This window comes from Lissotriton helveticus, chromosome 1_1, assembly GCF_964261635.1.
Source record: "Lissotriton helveticus chromosome 1_1, aLisHel1.1, whole genome shotgun sequence".
NCBI lineage: Eukaryota > Metazoa > Chordata > Amphibia > Caudata > Salamandridae > Lissotriton > Lissotriton helveticus.
Window position 1 is genome coordinate 1,719,356,023 of NC_136057.1, and position 20,418 is coordinate 1,719,376,440.

Genomic DNA, 20,418 nt, shown 5'->3' on the forward strand with positions numbered 1-20,418 from the left:
GAGGCTCCTGTACAGCGTGCACAATGTTAGCCCCAGGGTTACACCCAAGAACACGTCTTCCGGATGAGTAGGTAGGTCAACCCTTTGTCTGATGTCGACTCGACGTGGACTTTTGAGGACCACAGCATCCCAAAATAATCCACTGATATGTGCCTGTTTCTACCATACATATTTAGACTAATGCCGAGTTGCCAATTTTGGAATCTCCAAGTAATAATTTCCAATGCAGAGTCTTTGCAACAGTGCCCTTCAAACAACTGCCTGCAAGTACGGCCATTTGTAGTCTGCTTGTATTTTTCTTCAATATATGGACTTTTTATGTAATATTGAAACGAAAACCTTGTACAAAGCTCTGTTACTTTGCAGAATCATAGTAACTATGAAAAATGTCTGTAAATATCACCATTTGTATAATCTGTTATTTCCTAAACGATTCCTTGTACAGTGCTCTGATACCTTTGGTTCATGTTTGTGCTTTAGAAAACTCGTAAAATAAAATAATATAAACACAATAAAATATATATATATATATGATAAAATCACAATCGGCATGGAATGAGCTAAAGAAAGAGAGAAAAAATGCTGGTACATTTCCCATCTTTCTGCTAGAGAAAATTAAGCAGGAAAGTCAACAATTTACCATTTTATGGCTCAAAGAAAGAGACACACAGGTGACACTGTATTTGCACTCTCTTTACTCAAGGGCTGAGAGGGAAACAGTGAATCCTTTTGAACCAGCTCAAGCCCTCGTTCCTTGACATTTACTTAACCGTTGCTAGTAGAAGTCTAAGCTTCAGCACTCACAGAAAATGTATTTGAAGAAATTACACAAGCTTAATTAAGAATCAGGTATCAGGTTTATTGAAGTGTCAGGACACAATTATCAAAATTCTGCGTTTCGCTTCGAGATAAAGGCACAAAATACTTATAGAATCAATCGTCTTCCATAATGTTTGTCACGTTTCTCAAGCAGTACTTAAAAATTAAAAAAAAATACACAATGATCAAAGTTTATCTATGCCGACCGTTCCACCAATCATGTTCCCTTCAGACATTTCATACAATGCATTACAAAAGAATAACTGTTTTTACTGATCCCACAAGACAGGGACATGTAAAACTCCCAATATAGCATACATATGAAATGCAACATGGTTAGGCAAAATATCCACCAATCAGAAATCAATTTAATAGAACGGTTACATGTTTTGCTTGGAAAAAATTGAAAGGCAACATTTTTTTGCTTCATTCCCAAAAGATATTATCGGTTCTCCAGCCAGTTTATTCCATTCCATTCCATAATATATAACCATAATGCCCTGGAATGATGGAAGCCTGTGAGAGTTGCCAGAGAGGAATGCATGGACAGAAGTATCGAAGAAGAAAAAGATGAGATGTTAGGTAGATAGGAGATTTTAGAGTTAGGAAAATGGAGACAAAGAGGGAAACAAAGATCGCGAGAGAGCAAATGAGAGACAGAGAGAGAGACAGAGAGAGAAGTCAGTGTGGAGTGGGGCACCGCGAGGAAACATGGGAATAGAGAGATGGGGAGGATGGAAGCAAAGCAGTGTGTTGGAAAGGGATTAACATCTGGAGGTATGTTGCTGAGGTTAGAAATGAAGAGGACTTGCATCACCCATTTTATGAAATCAAAGCATAATTTTTGACATTGAAATAGTATATAAAAATTATAAAAAGTGGAATATAATCTTATTGTATCATGTTTTGTAGCGCAGTAGTGTTGAAACTCGTTGACCTTTAGTCTATATAGGAAAATTAGTATATAGATTATTGGAAACAAATAGAAGCATATAAACTACTGAGTATCTCTGGTCCGTAAATTTTACACTTCTTTATTTAGTACGCTATTAGACAAATTTTACATTACACCGGTGTATATTTTCTGTTTTTGTTTCACTTTAGCAGGACATTGTGGTGTGCAATACTTTCTACACCTTTTGTCAGAAATCAGTCATATGCATAAGCTGTGTGTTACCCACTGATTACGTGGCATTGGTATACAGAAGTAATAGGGGAAATTAATTATGTCCCGTACTTTTTTGAAGCTTAATAAGCAATGTTATTACAAATGAATGTTTTTATACTATCATGAGTCACACGAGCCACAGATCTTAGATTTATCACTACAAGAACTAAAACCGTGAGTAGAGCCAACTGGACCTTTTCCTGTTCAAATGAAGCCAAGGCTGCTCCATGTTGATGCCTCGGTGAAAGAAGTGTGGATGTTGTGACTTCTCAATTCCTCCGCCTTGGGGAGAGAAGCAGAGCAGTCCTTTATTTTTTTGTGCTTAGAACTCCCAGAAGGAAATAGTGAGGTGATATCTTCATTGTGCTTCCTGCCCAATGAAAGAACCCTAGTAGGCTTGAGGAATCCCAATGACGGTGGTTCTGGGAGTGGTTTCATGAGTTGCGGATTCATCATGCTTGGGAAGTCAAGCTTCATCTGCCCTCCTATCTCAGTGAAAAAGAGCATGAGTTCACTTGGGATCCTCCGTCTTCTCTTCCACAACTTGAAGGTGCGTGCTCTTCAAATTCTCATCCTTCTATACCCAAAAAAAATAAGCTGCTGTCCATAAAGCTCCATTGGCCTAACCCCTAGATCACTGAAGACATCAATCAGCCCTCTTGCTGCCCCAATGAAAGTTGGAGAAAAGCTATCAAAGCTCCACACCATTGGCTCCAGTGAAGAAGGAGGGTGGTCATAAGTTGAGCATTCTTCTGCCTCAAAGAATGAATTTACGGACATTGTATATTCCAGATTGCCCTCGCTCGGAGAGTGAAAAGCAGAGAATCTACAGCCTTTACGTCTTCTATTTTAAAGAAAGAGAAGAAGGATTGCCGTGAGCTTCCCATTCTTGTAGTGCAGAATTAAGAAAGGGAGCCAACACTTTGCTATTTTTTTCTCTCTCAAAGAAAGAGAAGCACGAGGGGCAGGGTCATTCCACTCACTTTACACAAGGGTGGAGAGTGAGACAGTCAAATCTTTCATACCGATCCCAATCCTCCTTCCTTGATATTTACTTTACCATTGTTAGTAAAAGCCTCTGCTCCTAGACTCATCAAGTAAATAAAACATGTCAGTCTTTGGGGGTCCTCATTTTAAGAAAACCAGAACTAGCCAAAGAACTTCGATAGAGAAAAAATATTTTTCTCCTGCACTTGGCTATATTAAATCCTTTGCTTTAAATATGATAATCGCATGTTTCTTACTGCTAGAAATGATGTGTGTCTTTCAATATGTGACTCAAGTTTACTTCTACATAGAATACTGGTGAGTAGCCCAACAAACCATTGACTTACTGGCACGATCCTATAGTTGGAAGCATTCTAGTAACTAGTTACTTTACCTAAAAGGATCTTCGGGAAGTGCGGGTTTAACCTCTTGAGCAGCTGCAAGAGTGGTGTACATAACCATGCTGTCTCTTCCTATTCAGCCATTTGCAATGGTCAACTCCATTAGCTCAACTTTCACATCTCGTTGGTTTGTTTCTGTGAGGTCACAGGTTGCAATAAAACATGTCTGCAGGTTAACATGCCACTCACGCAGTATTTCACAAACCCCACGGCAGGTCACATTGCATTCCTAATAGAAAAGTATGCTAGGCAAGAATGTTTATTGTGTAACGCGTCCTTCGAGCACCAGGAAAGCCCGGCGCGCGTCTACAGTGGGTCGAGCTCCATGGACTTCCTCCGCGGCTGTTCCTTTTGCTCCTCCCACTCCTCCACATGCTCGGATTCCAGAGTGCCTTTGCAAATGGAAAGCTTTTCGGACCAGCACAGGGACTGAGGGCAGAGGATGTAGTTGTAAATTATAGACGCCAGGACAGCACCGATCAAAGGTCCGATCCAGAAGACCTGGACACAAACGAGGAAGAAAGGAACGTTTTATTTTACATCACTGCAGAAAGGTGAAAGCATTAATTAATAAACAGCGGGCATATTTAGAAAAAAATTCGGAGCGCAGAGCTGCGCCAAAATCAGCTGCACTGCGCTCCGATGTTTTCCCTAGCGCTGGTGCAAAAAAAAAGCTGAAAATGAAAAAACTTTACACAGACAATGGGTCAGAGCTACTGGAAGCTAACTAATAAACTGTACATTGATTGGGATACAATCTAAGAAACCATGGTTTTCATAGTGAAAAAAGTGTATTCCCATCAGATACCCATCCTGTTCCGCCCTACATCATTTGGGATCCTTCACCCGAAGGAAGTGGAAACTTGTCCACTGTAGATTAGGTAGATTGTAGCCCAATCTTTGTTGAGGATACTAAAGTATGATGGTGGGAAAATGGTAACAGGTGGTAAATGACTAGCAGTGCAAAGAAAATGTGACAAGTTCAAAAGAACTGTGTGAAGTAAGTTAATATTGGGTTGTGGGAGTGGAAAAAAACTTTTAATAGGATCCTACCCACACCCAAGGGAATAAAAACAGTGCAAAGTAGTGTAACAAATGACTACTTAGGTGTTAAGAGGTCGACATGTTTCTGCAGTGAAATAGGGTCAAATGATCCCTGTCTGCTTCTTCAGGACCTAGTTAATAAATGCTACTGCTTATGTGCTAAACAATAATGATTTTTAAATAAAATTCATATCACCCATTGTTTGGGGAATGAACTCTCCACCTCACCCGGCTACAGCTCAGGTATAAATGGAGCACCGCTCTGTCCGTCGGTACTCCTGACATCCGTCTTGGCTGTCAAGTGGCCGCCATGTTGCAAGGGTGCCTGCCCTGCAGGGGCAATTGCTTACACAATCATTCATGGTGATTTGCTCTTTCTATGTGTTTTGCCGAGGCACACATGGAAAAAGCAAAAAACGAGAAATTAATACATTTCTTTTCGTTTCGCCATTCTAATGCCTGGTAATCCATGGCGTTAGAATGGTGCTGTTTTTGGTGCTGCCAAGCCTTGTAAATCTAAGGCAGCATCAAAATGCAATGGGTTCTGTGGTGGAACACCCACAGCAACACCCGCTACACGCCCCTTTGCCACAGAGCACTGCTGTGGAAAAAGGGCATATTTACAAGGTGGCATTAAGCCACTTTAAGTGACGACAAGGGAAAATGATTTATATATATAGTTTAAAATTTTTCGCTCAACATCCTCGGTTGAATTCCCCCCGCACGTCCCCACCACCCCACCACTCTTACCTGCATGGGCTGCGGTTGAAAATATGTTGTGGGAGAGACTAATGCATTGTTTACGTCAATGAATCCCACTCAACTCATAAGAAAAAAATGTATTTAGCGATCAAAGGGAAAGGGTACATGGGTGAACATCTGTGCCCAAATATTCACATTAAACATTTTTTTTCTGTATTATTAGCTGTATTTTTTAAGCTCATTCATCAATTTATGCATCTGTTATTTTTGTAATTAATTTTTACATCTCATACTCGTTTTCAAATTCGTTTTTAAAATGCACAGCTTGCTTTCATGCCTTCCTGTGCAAGTCTCAGTGCACAGTGCCTATGCACACCCATGTAACCTTGTAACCTTATTTTTGCCACACTGAGGGAGTGTTCCGGAGAAGCTACTGTGTGACATGCTACTGTAAAATACTCTCCAAGCTAGCTCAAGGGGAAAACCTGTAGCTTCCCAAAATATTGAACTGAAAAAAATATATACACATTGAATATCGGTGTTCATATGTAGACACGCTACTACAGACAGGTAGCCAACATGGCATTTTTTAATGCACTGATTTCCCTTGAAGTTTTGTGATTTAGACATCTAGTGGTATTGTTGTATGATATTAATTATCCTTCATGTTTGCAATGCAGTGTCTACGATCTGAACTATACGCATCACAAAGTGAAATTCTGACACGCCTCTTGGATTGGCTTACATATGTCCATGTATGGGGAGGATCACTCGATTGAATAAAGAAATAATACATGTGCTAAAACAGAAATGTACAGGCACAATAACTAAATGCACTGAACGCATGGGAACCAGACCAAAGAATTATGAGTTTGTAATATAAAAGTTCAATATTAATTAACAAATGGTTGTTCATCTAGGTGACTGACACAGCAAAGTGGAAGTGGAGAGGTAATTTTGGAAGAAGATTGTTTGCAGTCAAAGATGATGGTTATAAATGGTGTCTTAGAGGTTGATTTGTTAGTCTGGTGTAAGAAGGGTTGCTGCGGTGTTCTAGAGTCAGTTGAGTGTCATTCAGGTACTGGGGATTATTCTGCAATAAAGGAAGTGAATAGAATACGTAACATGATTTACACAAACTGAGATCGATTCACTTGTAGCGTATGTAACTCCTTAAAGCTAGGAGGCCAGTGGTTGCGAAGACCCTCTAAATCATTCAACATGCTCGTTCAGTTAAAAAAATTAGAATCCTCCAAGTTGGTTGCTGTTTGAATGAGGTTGTTTGTGGAGTGCAGAGGAGAATTTGAAGTTTTACTCCCCTGTAATATCTAAATTCCTTCAATAATTATCCAAGCTTTAAGGAAGTACATATGCTACAAATTACTGGATCCAGTTTATAGGGAAGATTCCCTTGAGATGCTTTGTGTGTTTTGTTCAGTGGTCAACGATATTTTTTGTTCTTTTGCTCCAAACTCTTACTGTCCTGATGATGGCCTAATAAATTGTAAGGGTTGAAACACCATTGACACACCATTGGCAAATTTATGAAGAAACATTGGTTGTGATAGATGCCTTCTTATTTGTGACTGCTTAATTGATTTCAAAACCCTTTGTCTGTATATGTTTGTTTAGTGTAATATGGTGAGCGTAAATTGTTGGTTTGTATATTGTATGGTGATATTATTTCTTTAGCAAATTAATATCTAATGATAAGTTTATTTGGTTTGAATTTTCTTTTGGACACTGGCTTATTTCCAATACACATGTACATTTTCTCCAAGCACACCTGTGGTTTCTATATGGTTTGACACCCCCTGGTTCTGGATCAATAGGTCTGCCCCTGTTGTGGCTAACCCTCCTACTAACATGGGCCCTCAGTAGAGAGCAGGATAACCGTAACCTGCACCACTGGCTTTCAATAACATCAGACAAATGGGTTTTAAAGATAGTCCAAAGAGGCTACTCTATCCTCTATCTGAACACTCCTCCCCCAAGCCACATACTTACAACCGGCTGACGGAGGACCATCTCTCCTTACCCCATCAGGAAGTGTTGACTCTCTTGGCCAAGGGAGCCATCAAAAGGGTTGCCAGCATCAGAAGTAGGTTGTGGCTGCTATTCTTGTACTTTTTGGTGCCCAAGATGGATGGAGGCCTTTGTCTTATTCTAGACCTGCCCCTTGTCAACTTCTTCCTGAAAAAGGAGAAGTTCAAAATGCTCACATTTGCTCAAGTTCTGTCTGCCCTGGACCCTGGAAACAGGATGGTGGTATTGCATTTGCAGGATGCATACTTCCACATTCCTGCCCTGCCTGCCCACAGGCTTTACCTGTGGTTTGCGGTGGGTGCAGATTCCTTATCGCCCATCCCATTCCCCCCACTTTGCATGCTGATTACAGTGTGAAGGTTACCCTTCTAAGGGCCTTAGAAATGCGCACCAGTTGTCAGTGTTTCTTGTGGCTTCGCATTTTTTGTTGGGAAGTTGCAAAAAGAAACTGATGTTATCATGCTCAGGTATGGCTTATTTTGGCACTCCACACACCACTTCCGGCACGGACAATGTGGACGACGCTGACACAGAGCTGATCAATGCCACCTACCCGACGTGTTGGGGTACTGCTCATAAATTTTCAGATGCAGTCTGACACCTGGGGAATAGTCTACGGTAAGGAGTCTGCGACTGGATAGAGTCTGTACCAGATAAGGAGTTACAGAATGTCAGTAACTTGTTCTTCACAACTCATGTGGACAGGGCTGGACTGGGAACCACAACCGTCCCAGGCAAAGTGCTCGGCCGACCCCCCTCCCCACTCGGGGGAGTTGGAGGTGCCGCTGAGCTCTTTGCCGGGGCCGGTTTCGGCCGATTTTGGTACAGGGCCAATTTTGCAGCTAAGCTGCAAAACGACCCTGTAACCAAAACGGCCCCCGGGGGCCCAAAACCGGCCCCCACCCGTGCGGCGCACCTAAGATTGCCCGGTGCCAGCTATGGCCAGTCCGGCCCTGCATGGGGACACATTTCATGCTCAAAGTTTTTAGCTTTTATGAATTCTGTGCCACTATATTACTGCAATGTGAGCCTTGTGCCAGTGAGATTGGTGAAGCCAGGTTTTTCTGAGAGTGTGAGATCTGGCTAGTCCAATGGCTAGTTATTTAGCCTAATGACTGAGACTGAACAAAACTTTGCCTGCGTCTTATTTATGTAGCTCGTTGCTCCTCTCTGTGGAGGCCACATATTCGCATTGTTACAATCTGCTACAGGATGTAAAGTTCGTCTTTCTGATCACAGTGGTCAGTGAACGGCACCCAAGCTCCTCCACAGAAGCAATAAGATAAGTTTGCCTCATATTAATAGCATTGGCAAACTCCATCCTCCTGACTCTATGGAACATGTGCCAGAGTCTATTGTCATTAGACTGCCCACATTGCCATCGAGTGGCTGTAGACTCTGGTCTTAGACCTTTCTCACAAATGACCTGCAACTTAGGCACTATTGTATACGTACAGATCAGTTCAGCAACTCCCAATAAACTATATTTTTGTTTAAGTTGCACCGCAATTTGTTCCCATTCGTAAAACAAAATTATGAATGGAGTTTGGCAAAAAGAGCTTTTGTCTTACAAGTGTCTTACTAGATATGTCAAAGTCTTAGTAAAGGCAACATGGAGCCTTCCCTTCTTTGTTTCCAAATTACTGTTTTCTGGTACTCCTTCAAAAAGCATGAGTTGTACTTGCTTGCAGAAGAGATAGAGCCTGTTTAACTACGTTTTTCCGTGACTCAGGACAGTATAACAACTGTCCTAAGCTAGGAAAAATTGCCTAATTAACCTGTCTTTCCCTGGCGTTTGAACCAGGACAGAACCCTTTGTAAATTAGGGCCATCATTCTTTTTTAAGACAGTCTTTAAACTGTGTAAAGAATGGGAAATCAGGATTGTTGCTCTTTACCCAGCATTCCTAAATACCTTATAGTGTGAGTCATGGAAGGTGGAGGTACAGCGGCATTAATCTTACTTGATCTCTCTGCTGCGTTTTACACAGTTGATCATACTCTCCTGACCCACCGTCTAAAAACTTTAGGTGTGGATGGCATGGCGTTGGCCCTGCTGGCCTCCTTTCTGCAGGAGAGGAGATCAACGGTGCCATGCCACTCGGCGGGTTTAACTCAGAACCCTATGTGCTGCCTTGTGGGGTTCCGCAGGGTAGTTCGTTGAGCCCTTTGTTGTTCAATGTCTATGTCACTGAGCTTGCATCACTTGTCAGTGATTATGGTTTCTCATTAACATCATATGCAGATGACTCGCAGATTGTGGTTGCAGCTCATAAGAAACAGAGCTTCCCTGCGGTGCAGTTTTATAACTGCATGGTCGCCATTAACATCTGGATGAGCAGTCACTGCCTTAAATTAAACTCAATTAAATCAAGACGGAAGTGTTGATTTTTGGCAACTTGAAACCTTCCTGGAGTAAGCTCTAGTGACCTGTGGAAATGGGCCTCCCGCCCGTCCCTACGGCAAAGACAAAAAATCTGGGCATTTTGATAGACAACATGCTGACGTTTATCCCTCAAACAAATGCCATTGTGTCTGCTTCTCACTTCCTGATATAAAAAAAATTTACCTGCTCTATTGCTATTATAGTTTATGCTCCCCCTTCAGCCTCCTTATTCATGTCAATCTTGCCTCTCTTCTACAGTGGTCTTTTGAACCCCTCCTTCCACTGTAGATCTACTATTTCCAATTTCCGATTCCCTACACCCAATCTCTCCTGTATACTGACTTAAGACAAAACAATTCTAGCGCTGTACCTTAGGGTTTGTGATTTTTGTTCTCACTGTGGATATTTATGAATCTGACTGAGAAATACCGAAAATCTGCTGGTTTGATGCATTATGAATCAGAGGAATTGATTTCCGGAAGATATAGATTTATAAAATAGAAATTACTTTTCTTTTTTCAAATTATTTTTTCTTTTTAGTAATAAATATATATTGTTTCCTAGAATAAGCGGAAATGATGTATTAATGGGCGAATTCAGGTTTGTCAGAGATCGATTCATATTTCAAGACTCAAATTGTATAGCTCAGAAATTAATCACGTTTTGTCTGTAATGGTTGTTTAATTAATTTGCAGGTTTGTGACAAACCACTAGGGGTAGTTTGTATTTGATGTAAATTTGGCTAAAAGTTTATTTGCTTTTGGGAGAATGCAATTTTCTTAGCCTAGCTTATATTCGTGACTTGAATTCTGCATGTCGTCCGTAAGTACTGTTGTGCAAGTGAAGTGTTTATATGATCATTGAGGGATGTTGCATTTTTGCCACATTACTTCATGGGAATCCCTCCATATAACTGATGACAATTTTGTCAAGTTCATGTACGTGGTCATCATAATGGGCCCGTTAGAACCTTTACTGCAATATTTTGCAAATATGAAGCTTTTTTGGAACTTTGTAAGGATACATTATAAATAAACCAATAATACCCATAATCTGCACCAGCTCCTATTTTCATTCTTTAAAGAGAAGACATCGGAAGGCTTACCCAGTGCATATAAAATTCACCCACTATTATTGCTGGGCCGAAGGATCTGGCAGGATTCATTGAACAGCCAGTGAAATATATCTGCAAAAAAAGAGAAAAAATTCAATGCATATAGATACACTCTCGGGTGATGAGGGCACTATACAAATCAATATGACATAACAAAGAGACTACAAGACAAATGTTATGAGCTACATCCTAAAGGTGTGCTTTAGGACATTCTGCTGTTTCAGGCTTGAATGGCTGGATATGTTTTACAAACAACAGTTGACATAGGGGCATATTACCACCAAGTAGCGATAATTATCGCTAAATAGGCTTAGCGACGATTTTTTTAATCCCTGCCTATCGCTGGATATGTTAGCGGAGAAAACATGCTATTAGCAACGTTTTTCTCCATTGTGCTAAAATATCCAGCGATAGCGGCGAAATGCGTGAATATAGCTGAGAATACAGCAATATTCACGCATTAGCGATGAAATGCTCTTAGCCATGTTATCCACCTCCCATTGGATAACATGGCTAAGAACTGGTCTGAGCAGGCGTTGGTGTTTGGCGATAGCGGGAATATTTCCATCGCTACGCCTGCCTTGCTAATAGACGATAGCAACGTTAGCGACTGCTTTCAGTTTTGTTGTTTTCATGTTTCTTACTCCTTCGATCTCAGCATATTCTGTTGGTGGGGGATAGGCAGTGGGACACTGGTCAGCTGTCTGTGATAGGAAATGTCAGGATACCTTGGGCGCCACATCAACCACCACCCCACTCTTCTGTGACATATGTGGGCAAGAATGCTGTTACCGACTGTACTCTGCACTTTTGTTGAATCGAAGTCTACCGAACAAGGAGCAATGTGTATGTTCTTCACCTAGGATGGAGAACCTCCATTCTAAACAATTCCAGGTAGTGTTTCCTGCTATCAGACTGCCATTGTGCCATGTACATGCATGGAAACAGGAAGTGAGTCTTGCTCATGTGGAAACTGATACATACCCCCAACAAGTGTCCAAGAGCAACAGAAAGGCCAATGGATATGGACGGTGATCCCACATTGTCCGTTCTGCGGCCGTCCGTTGAGGCACAAATGCAGAGAATAAGCTGGAGGGTGAGGAAGAGCTCCACGGTGACCGCCTGGCCAGCAGTCGCATTGTTTTTCAGCTGCGAAATTTTTTAGAAATAACTTTTAATTTTGATATCATGCAAGCAATGTTTAGAATTAACATATGATTTCCACATTTCTAAACATAACATTCCTTTTTTACTCTACCCACCAAGGTTTTTCTGTTAATATTATGGCTTTTTCTGGGTACATCTTATAATTATGTAGTTGAAGGTATACCCTTGGATTGATTGCTTTTATTAAATGCAACATTTCTGACTTTAAGAGGCACTTCTGTCGTGCAACCTCTTTGCTCCACATGTTTTGATATCATGTGGGAGAGTGAAACAACGTTTTTCTAACACATTTTATTGGGTAGTAATGAATTGTGAAACCTGAAAATATAGACATTTACATGCATACATGCTTATGTGTAGATAATCTCCTAATAGTCCAAAATTCCAGTACTATGTAACTGGTATCTGTGCTCGGTTGATGTCTCTTCGAGAACTGTACTGGCTGTGATGCTCGAACCACATTTCAATAATCTATCCATTATCTACTTCAACTATTCCCTCTAAACCACGTAGAAACTCTCTCTCTTCTCTTCTCTTCCCTCCCCCTTCCCACAGGCGTGTCGTGATTACTGTACGTAGACAACCTCCTCAAGCCCAGTATGCAGGGGCATCTATGCATCCATCATACTAGGAGAGTGAAACACCTTTACCACTTCTGAAGGCATCGTGAGATTGATTTATTCAGCAAAGTCCTTTATTGGGCGTAAATCGTGATGTCTCATCATGGCTACTTTAGGACTCGATTTTTTTGTTTAAATACTTTATTTCAGTCGACGACCGTAGAAGCAGCATAAAATAAGAAACACATTGTATATTAAACAAATGAATACAAGCTAAAATTCGCAAGTGAGGGAACCACAATGTTAACTTTTTTTAATTGAATAAAATATGCACCAAAAAGTCAGTTTCCTGGTTCAAAACATAATTTTAAAAGCAGAACTGCTTAAATCAATATTTTTCTAGAAATAAATGCCTTCTTGGCAGGTTATATTTATATAGGTTAGGACTCCGTTGATGCTCTGAGGAGCAAATAGTTTCCGATGACCAATCAGGGTATTGGCATCTGTCATTCCATCTTGGAAGACTTTAGGAGCTCATTAAAGTGTATCTCATTGTACCAATAACTGTGATAAGAGTAATGAGAACGCTTTTTGGGGTTTCCTTCTACTACTAAAGAGGCCTTCCTTGTCTCGCACTCACTCCATTTGTGAGGTCTCTGGGTTATTGATTAAAGAGTGGTGGTGAAGGTTGGAAGTAGCCCTCGTGGTGAAGACACTACATTGCACGGCAGACATCCCTAAAATTGATCTTGAAGTATTCCGGCTTTTAGACTGCCGGGCAGTGGCAGAGGCAGTCTGCGTTCATTTGGGGTTGTTTTTAGCCGGTCCATATAGGGCACCTGTAGAGCCTAGGGACATTCGTGGGCACTGGATGACTCCAGCCAAGCTCTGCCCCTCAAATACCGAGGGACTCTTTTCAGAATATTGACACTTATAAGATCTGGGAGGTGGTCTTGGCTGGGAATGCATCCATGTAACCAATCCGGCCATCAGACTCTTGTTTTCAATCATTCTTAGGATGTTAAGGTACCCAATAGCAAACGGGAAATGCTTTTAGCAGAGAGCTGAGAATAAATGTATATGTAGGCCTTTTCAAAATAGATTTCTGTTAATGTTAACTGGTATTTATATAGCGCCTAATCACTGGCAGGTTTCTTAGCGCTTGGAGGAGAGTGGCCAGAAGCTACTAAACGGTGTTATAAACAGTGCATGGATATGGAGCTACATCGTATTTAGGGCCTCTCTAAACAGAAATGTTTTTAGTTGCTTCCTGAACAAGATGAGAGTGGGTTCCTTTCGGAGATGTTCGGGCAACGGGTTCCATAGCTGTGTTTTCTAGATCTACTGCATGATTTAATTGCTGTTTGTGTAGTTTTTGTGACAAATGTATTTGAGGCTTTCTTTACAGATGATACAGAGAGATGTAGTGCACAGTCAGCAACCTCATCACTTTCCTCCCCAAGACAATTAGGGGGCGTCTCATGGTAGGCTAACACATGGCCATTCTCAAGATTGACTCGGGATTCTGTTGCGGGCTAGCAAAGTGGTTCACTCACGACAGGGATAGTGAAACAACTTGATTTGCACTATGTTCTTATACCTATGGCGTTCTTCAGACAATTAAAACAGTCACTGACATGTCAATGGCCATCAATACCATGTGGCACAGTGATCCTCGAATGCTTAAAAGCATCCTTCTTCTTACCAAAGCTACAGACAAAACCATCAATGAGGCAAGTGTAAGAATCCAGCCAAATGACCAAACTTGATCCTGCCCCGCCCTCATCTACCTCTTATTCTTCTCGAGATGGAAAGATCTTGGGGCATATTAGCAAGAACCTCGTTAAAATTATCGCCGTTTTAGCGGCAGGAAACTGCCGCTAAAACGGCGATAATGTGCTTGCTAATAAGCATTATAGAATTCCAACAGAAGCCCAGGTTAGATGTGCAGGACATCTAACCTGGGCTTCTATTGGAATTCTATAACGCATATTAGCAAGCCCATTATCGCCATTTTAGCTGAAGTTTCCTGCCGCTAAAACGGCAATAATTTTAACGAGGTTCTTGCTAATATGCCCCCTTGTAATTTCAATCAGAATAAGAAAGGAAAATAAATTATAAATTAATTTGCAGCACTCATTACCAGGCCACACTCACAAATCTTAGAAAGTACGCCATCCTCTGTAAAAGGGAGTTGTAAAATACATTATCTATTATAAGCAAAAATAAAAATAATTTTTCCATCTACCCACCTTGCCTGAAAGAGATCAGGGGCATCACTGCCCTTTCTGCTATCAAAACCAAACACATCAGAATAGCAACACTTAATAACCGGAGTCAAAGTGTTACAGCATGGTTTTCAATGTTAGGTGCGGTCATCAGGCTTTAGATGGCGCTAATTTAGCAGCCTAGAGCCAACGCAGGCACCCTTGCACCATGGTGCAAGGGTGCCTGCGTGAGTGGAAGGATTGTTTATGTGCATGAAGGTCCACCTTCCTGCACATAAACAATCAGTAATGGCGCTTTGTAACTTCTGTGTGTGCTGCTTAATGCAGCCCACATAGAAGCTGCAAAACTTCATTTTGTTTAATGATTGTTTATGTGCAGGAAGGGGGTCCTTCCTGCACATGAACAATCCATGGCGTTTTGCTGTTTCTATGTGTTGTGCACAACGCAGCACACATTGAAACAGCAAAAATTAGGAGAATTCAATAATTTCTCCTCATTTTGCATGTGTAAGGCTAGGTTTTCCCTGGCCTTAACTTTGGCACTGCCTCCTATTTATGCCACCCTTGTAAATAGGGTGGCAGCGTCAAAATCAATGGGTGTTGTGGTGGAACGCCCACCGCAAAACCCATTGCCCTCCACTTTCATGCTAAGTGTAGTGTGAAAGGGTGCCTTATTTACCTATTTACAAGGCAACGTTAGGTGGCTTACTGCTCCCTTGTAAATAAGGCAAAGCCCCTATCGCAACCACAGGGTCTGAAAAAGTGACATTGTGGTGGCAATAAGGGCTTGTAAATATGTTCCACAGTTCCCAACATCTCAAACATAGAGCTTTGGGTTTCTTCTAAGAACCAACAGAATATTTGTGATGCCTGAAGGGGAATATTACAACCCAGCTACTGCTCGTAAAGTAAAAAAAAAAGAATAATCAGACAGCCAAAATCTTTTACCCTAAGCTTCATTTTTATTTTTTAACTAAATTGCAGGGGGTAAATCAATTTCTTCAGAACTAAAGCCATGGAGGGGGCTTTCAGAAGAGCTTGGAGACAAACACTCATGAGGGCAAATGAACAGTACCATACAGACAGAATTTGAGAAGCAAGGTACTAAAAACAATTTCACATCCTTAGGGAAGCAGAAAATCCTATTAAACCTCAAAACATTCAGTGGAACCTAGCAATATGGGAATCCTGTGCAAAAATCCAAGCATTTGTCAAGGATAACATTGAGAAATGTCATCATAAAATGGCCCAAAACCAAACGCTGACTTCTTTTGAGCCTGGTCAGATAGCACAAGTTACATTTATGTTCTAGTGACCCACTTAGAAAATCATAGACCCTGCATGGCTTTACCTCCGCCCATTTCTGCAATGGCATGATCCTTCATACAAAAAATGTACAAAGTTGCACGGATGATCATATGCCGCCTAAACGTATTATATTATTGAAAATGATGACATTTTTGTTCTGAGAGCTACAGAAAATCAAATAAGTGCACGTGGACACAGCAAGATGCGCAGGACACTGAATTAAAGTTTGATTCTTCCTTTATTGAAGAAGCCATCTTTGGAGTTTCAGGTTCTCTATTTACCAGTAGTTTAAGAACTGTCCCTGTAGAAGGCGATTGAAAAGGTAGTGAGTGTCCTCAGAAGGGAGGGAGATGGCGCGGTTATCTGGCTATCGGAATGTATGGGAGAGATTGTCAGTAATATTTTTATCTGAATTGAGTCATGGTATAGAGTTTGATACACCTGAAAGACCATCTCATTAACAAACAAATAGGGGTGCGTCTGCATCAGCTGTGGTGATATTTGACTTTTTAACGATGTTTGATACCATTGAGGTTGCTTTACTACTAGAAATGCGGAACCTGGCGCTGGGGGTACCAGGGCACTCTATAAGATTATTTGCCTCTTTAGTTCGAGAGATGCTGTCTATTCATAGAAGAAGGAACCTATAGGCAGTTGGGGAGGCTAAAACATATGGTGAATGTATTTGTTGTCTTGATTTGCCCAAGATCGGACTATGTATCTAATGCTATGTCATGTGCCGAGTTATCACTACACTGCTATGTTTATTTTCTGCAATAAAAAAAGTTATAAAACAAAAGAGATGCCGTCTAAAGTGTGAGTGGAAATCATTGCAGCTAGCGTGGCATTTGTGATAGCCCTCAATAGTAGGTCAATTTGAGGCTTTAGATACATATTAAAAAGGCACAAAGAACCTTGTGGGGGACAGGCGCTTCCAATTTACTCTTTGAAGTAATCCCCCAGAGAGAGCAGATATTAACTGGACCTAGTAATCCCCCAGAGAGAGCAGATATTAACTGGACCTAGTAATCCCTCAGAGAGAGCAGATTTTGAATGGACCTTGTAATCCCCCAGAGAGAGCATATACTTACTGGACCTTGTAATCCTTCAGATAGAGCAAATATTGACTGGACCTTGTAATGCCTCGGAGAGAGCAGATATTGAATGGACCTTGTAATCCCCCAGAGAGAGCATATACTTACTGGACCTTGTAATCCTTCAGATAGAGCAAATATTGACTGGACCTTGTAATGCCTCGGAGAGAGCAGATATTGAATGGACCTTGTAATCCCCCAGAGAGAGCATATACTTACTGGACCTTGTAATCCTTCAGATAGAGCAAATATTGACTGGATCTTGTAATGCCTCGGAGAGAGCATATATTGAATGGACCTTGTAATCCTTCAGAGAGAGCAGATATTGACTGGACCTTGTAACCCCCTAGAGAGAGCAAATCTTGTCTGGACCTTGTAATGCCTCGGAGAGAGCAGATATTGACCAGACCTTGTAATCCCTCAGAGAAAGAAGATATTGACCAGATCTTGTAATCCCTCAGGGAGAGCAGATATTTACTGGACCTTGTAATACCCCGGAGAGAGCATATACTGACTGGACCTTGTAATCCTTCAGAGAGAGCAAATATTAAATGGACCTTGTAATCCCTCAGAGAGAGCAGATATTGAATGGATATTGTAAACCCTCATAGAGAGCAGATATTGAATGGATCTTGTAATCCCTCAGAAAGAAGAGAAATGGAATGGACTTTCTACCTGATCTCCTGTCACCCAGAAGGATGATCCTATGAGGTAGCAGTAAAAATCTTAAGTGGTAGGGACACAATTCTCCCTTCTGCCCTGACTGCCTCCACTCCTCATGAGGCAACGGATTGAATGAATTTAAAAATTAGAGGGAAGCGTCATTGGAAGAGACCAGGGTTAAACTGCATAATGAGTCACATCCTGCTGCTGAAAGTTATTTAATGTGTGATCCGTACATGTGCTCTGTTAAATGCTTTAATATTTCTGAAATTATTAGTCTCGCAAAGCAAATGCACATCTGTTCTTTAACTTATGCACTCATTCAGTTCTACTCTGTCCCAAAAACAGTTAAATGTTTGAGCTGATGTCGGTTTATTCCTGACATGTCACAGGCAGCATGTCTCACTGCATCCATGCTGCTTTTTCATGGCTTGCGCTTCAGGGTACATTCTAGCTGCGTTCAGTACCTTAGTGTTGGGTGTGTAATGACCCTTATTTCTCATCAGGAGATAGTCCAATCCCCTTAATAATAGAGGAATCTAATGACAATTTTCAAGATGGAGTCTCTTAGATGTGTAAGATTAGAAAGAGAGAACAGATTGAAAGCTTCAGTCCTTTTTGGTACCTTAGCGAGGGGTCCGGGTTTGAGCTACAATGAGCACCAAAGTCGCTTCTCATCCCAACTGGCCCATGATCAATGTACCGGCTGTATTTATTCTCTGTTCCGCTGTGTTGAGAATGTCTCAATCTCTCAAACTTCACACCACTCATTTCTAAAGCCTATTTGTTAGACATTTATAATATTTTTCTCCTCATATTTTCCTGAAAGCACCCAATTTGCATATCTCAGACCTCTTCTGTGTCCCCTTCCGCTCCCTCTTTTCGCTGTGTCCTGCACTGACTTTCTTGCATCTCCTGGACTTTATCAATCTCCCTCCCACACACACACAATGCACAATGCACCCACTCAACTAAGCACTGCATTTTCTTTCATGTTGGCCCTGTCAATAGTTGAATGGCTGTGTACAGTCGGATTAGGAACCCAAAGCAGCTATGGCAAATTTGTCGGACCAGCCCCCCCCCCCCCCTAAGGAGTGGGCAAGGAGGGTATAGATGTGAAGCACTGCTCAGCCCCCAGATCTGCTGCTTTTGTTACTGGGCAGCGTTATTGCTGCACAGCTGCAAAATCGGCCTCCAGTAACAAAACCGACCCCCACCACTTCAAAACTGCACCCACCCTTCCAGCCTCCTGGGGAAACACCAGTTGATGGTACTGCCAGTCTGGCCCTGTCTGTGTACCTCCTTCACACATTTGCACATTCAATTACAATTTCAATTGTCACACCTGATCCTTGCTCTGTGCACTCTGCTGAGAGGCCAAGGATGGGATGAGGAAATATTCTGAATCCCTTTATTATCCATTGTTAGGCAATGTGAAAAATTAACACTGTGTTTAGACTGAAGTTCACAGCTGTCAATCACTGCCCACCCACACCATGAACTCACACAACTACAAGTGAGGGACTCTTTTCAGGCCACGCTCTACACACGAATAATATGTTGCATGAAAAAAACTGCAGAAACAACCCATCCTGGCAAAAGCAAATACTTTTTAGGGAATTGAAGAGTAAGTAAATAGTCAAATGTGAAACAGGAGCAATATCGCTGTTCACAAGTTGTCTGTTTGTGTTGGATGCGTCTGCCACCTGTGGTGGGCACAATAAGGGCCTAGCACATTTACAGGTGGGGCGTTGCTCCACCAGCCATGTCTGTTTATAGGACTGAGCGTCGAAATGTGCTTTCTGGACAAGAAAAACGATCTATGTGCTAGCAAACCGATTTACTGCCGATATGGAGGCTGCTGCATGCTTTTACCAGCAATCTGTGCGTGCTCTGAGCTCAGCAAGGGTTCAATGTTAGATGCTCCAAGCTGAGTACTTTCTGTCAACAGATAAACTGTTTATAGCTACTTTGTGGAGAAACAGTCGAACGGCACTTACTTCATTGACTCCAAAATCTCCTCGCGCTATTTCCGGAGTGAGGCCGTAGAGCACCCCCGCCCCGGCCACCGCCCCCAGCATCTGGGCACAGATGTAGCAGACAGCCCGCAGCAGGGAGATCTGAGAGCCGACCAGGAAGGCGACGGTGACGGCGGGGTTGAGATGCGCTCCACTGACGTGCCCCACGGCCTGCACCATCGTGCCGATGCCCAGGCCAAACGTCAGCGCCACGTGCAGGACCGACGGGGGGTCCAGCTGCCACTTGAGGGCCGAGCCCACACCAAAGAAAACGAATACGGACGTGCCCACGAGTTCTGCGATGAATGCCCGGGTGAAGGCCCCGGAGCAGATCTCCCTCATCGTGAGCGCTGAGCCGAGACCCGAGAGGCTGGATATATTATATAGTGTGTTCTCGGCTCGTTTCTGTGACACCTGGCTGGAAAGTGCTCACCGATGACAGATGACAAGGTCATTTATACAATGTACATGGGAAGCGATTAAGAAAAGGGGTGGCGCCTGGAGGCAGCTGCCTCCTTCCCTTCCCCATGTCTAACAAAACTTCCCGGCATGATGGAACGCGTGCCTTTCTCCCTCATTACTAATAAAAAAGCTCTTGGTAGATTTTTATTGGCAGCTTGTGAAATGGATTGATTCAAGCAGAGACAGGGAAGTGATTCTATCTGCTGGCCCACACTGTGCTCCTTTTCACTTCCTGGGCTTTCCCATTGTGGG

At 42.1% G+C, this 20,418-nt stretch overlaps 1 protein-coding gene across 1 annotated transcript; it reads right to left on the reverse strand.

Moving 5' to 3' along the window:
* Window positions 1-2,939: 2,939 nt before the first annotated feature.
* On the reverse strand, window positions 2,940-20,107 carry LOC144833066 (aquaporin-5-like). Its single transcript, XM_078689141.1, has 4 exons — window positions 19,687-20,107; window positions 11,651-11,815; window positions 10,658-10,738; window positions 2,940-3,876 (listed from the first exon to the last, which is right to left on the reverse strand). The coding sequence occupies exons 1-4, from the start codon at window positions 20,044-20,046 to the stop codon at window positions 3,682-3,684; spliced, it is 801 nt and encodes a 266-aa protein (XP_078545267.1). The 5' UTR covers window positions 20,047-20,107; the 3' UTR covers window positions 2,940-3,681.
* Between the last annotated feature and the right edge of the window lie 311 nt (window positions 20,108-20,418).

Bases quoted from the DNA above. Each gene is read 5' to 3' on its own strand.
- LOC144833066 (XM_078689141.1), bottom strand. From the start codon at position 20,046: ATGAGGGAGATCTGCTCCGGGGCCTTCACCCGGGCATTCATCGCAGAA. The intron at 10,739-11,650 runs GTATGTATCAGT...CTTTTTTTGCAG, and splicing joins CTCTTGGACACTTGTTGGGG to ATATATTTCACTGGCTGTTC. The intron at 3,877-10,657 runs GTAAGCCTTCCG...GTTTGTGTCCAG, and splicing joins GTGAATTTTATATGCACTGG to GTCTTCTGGATCGGACCTTT.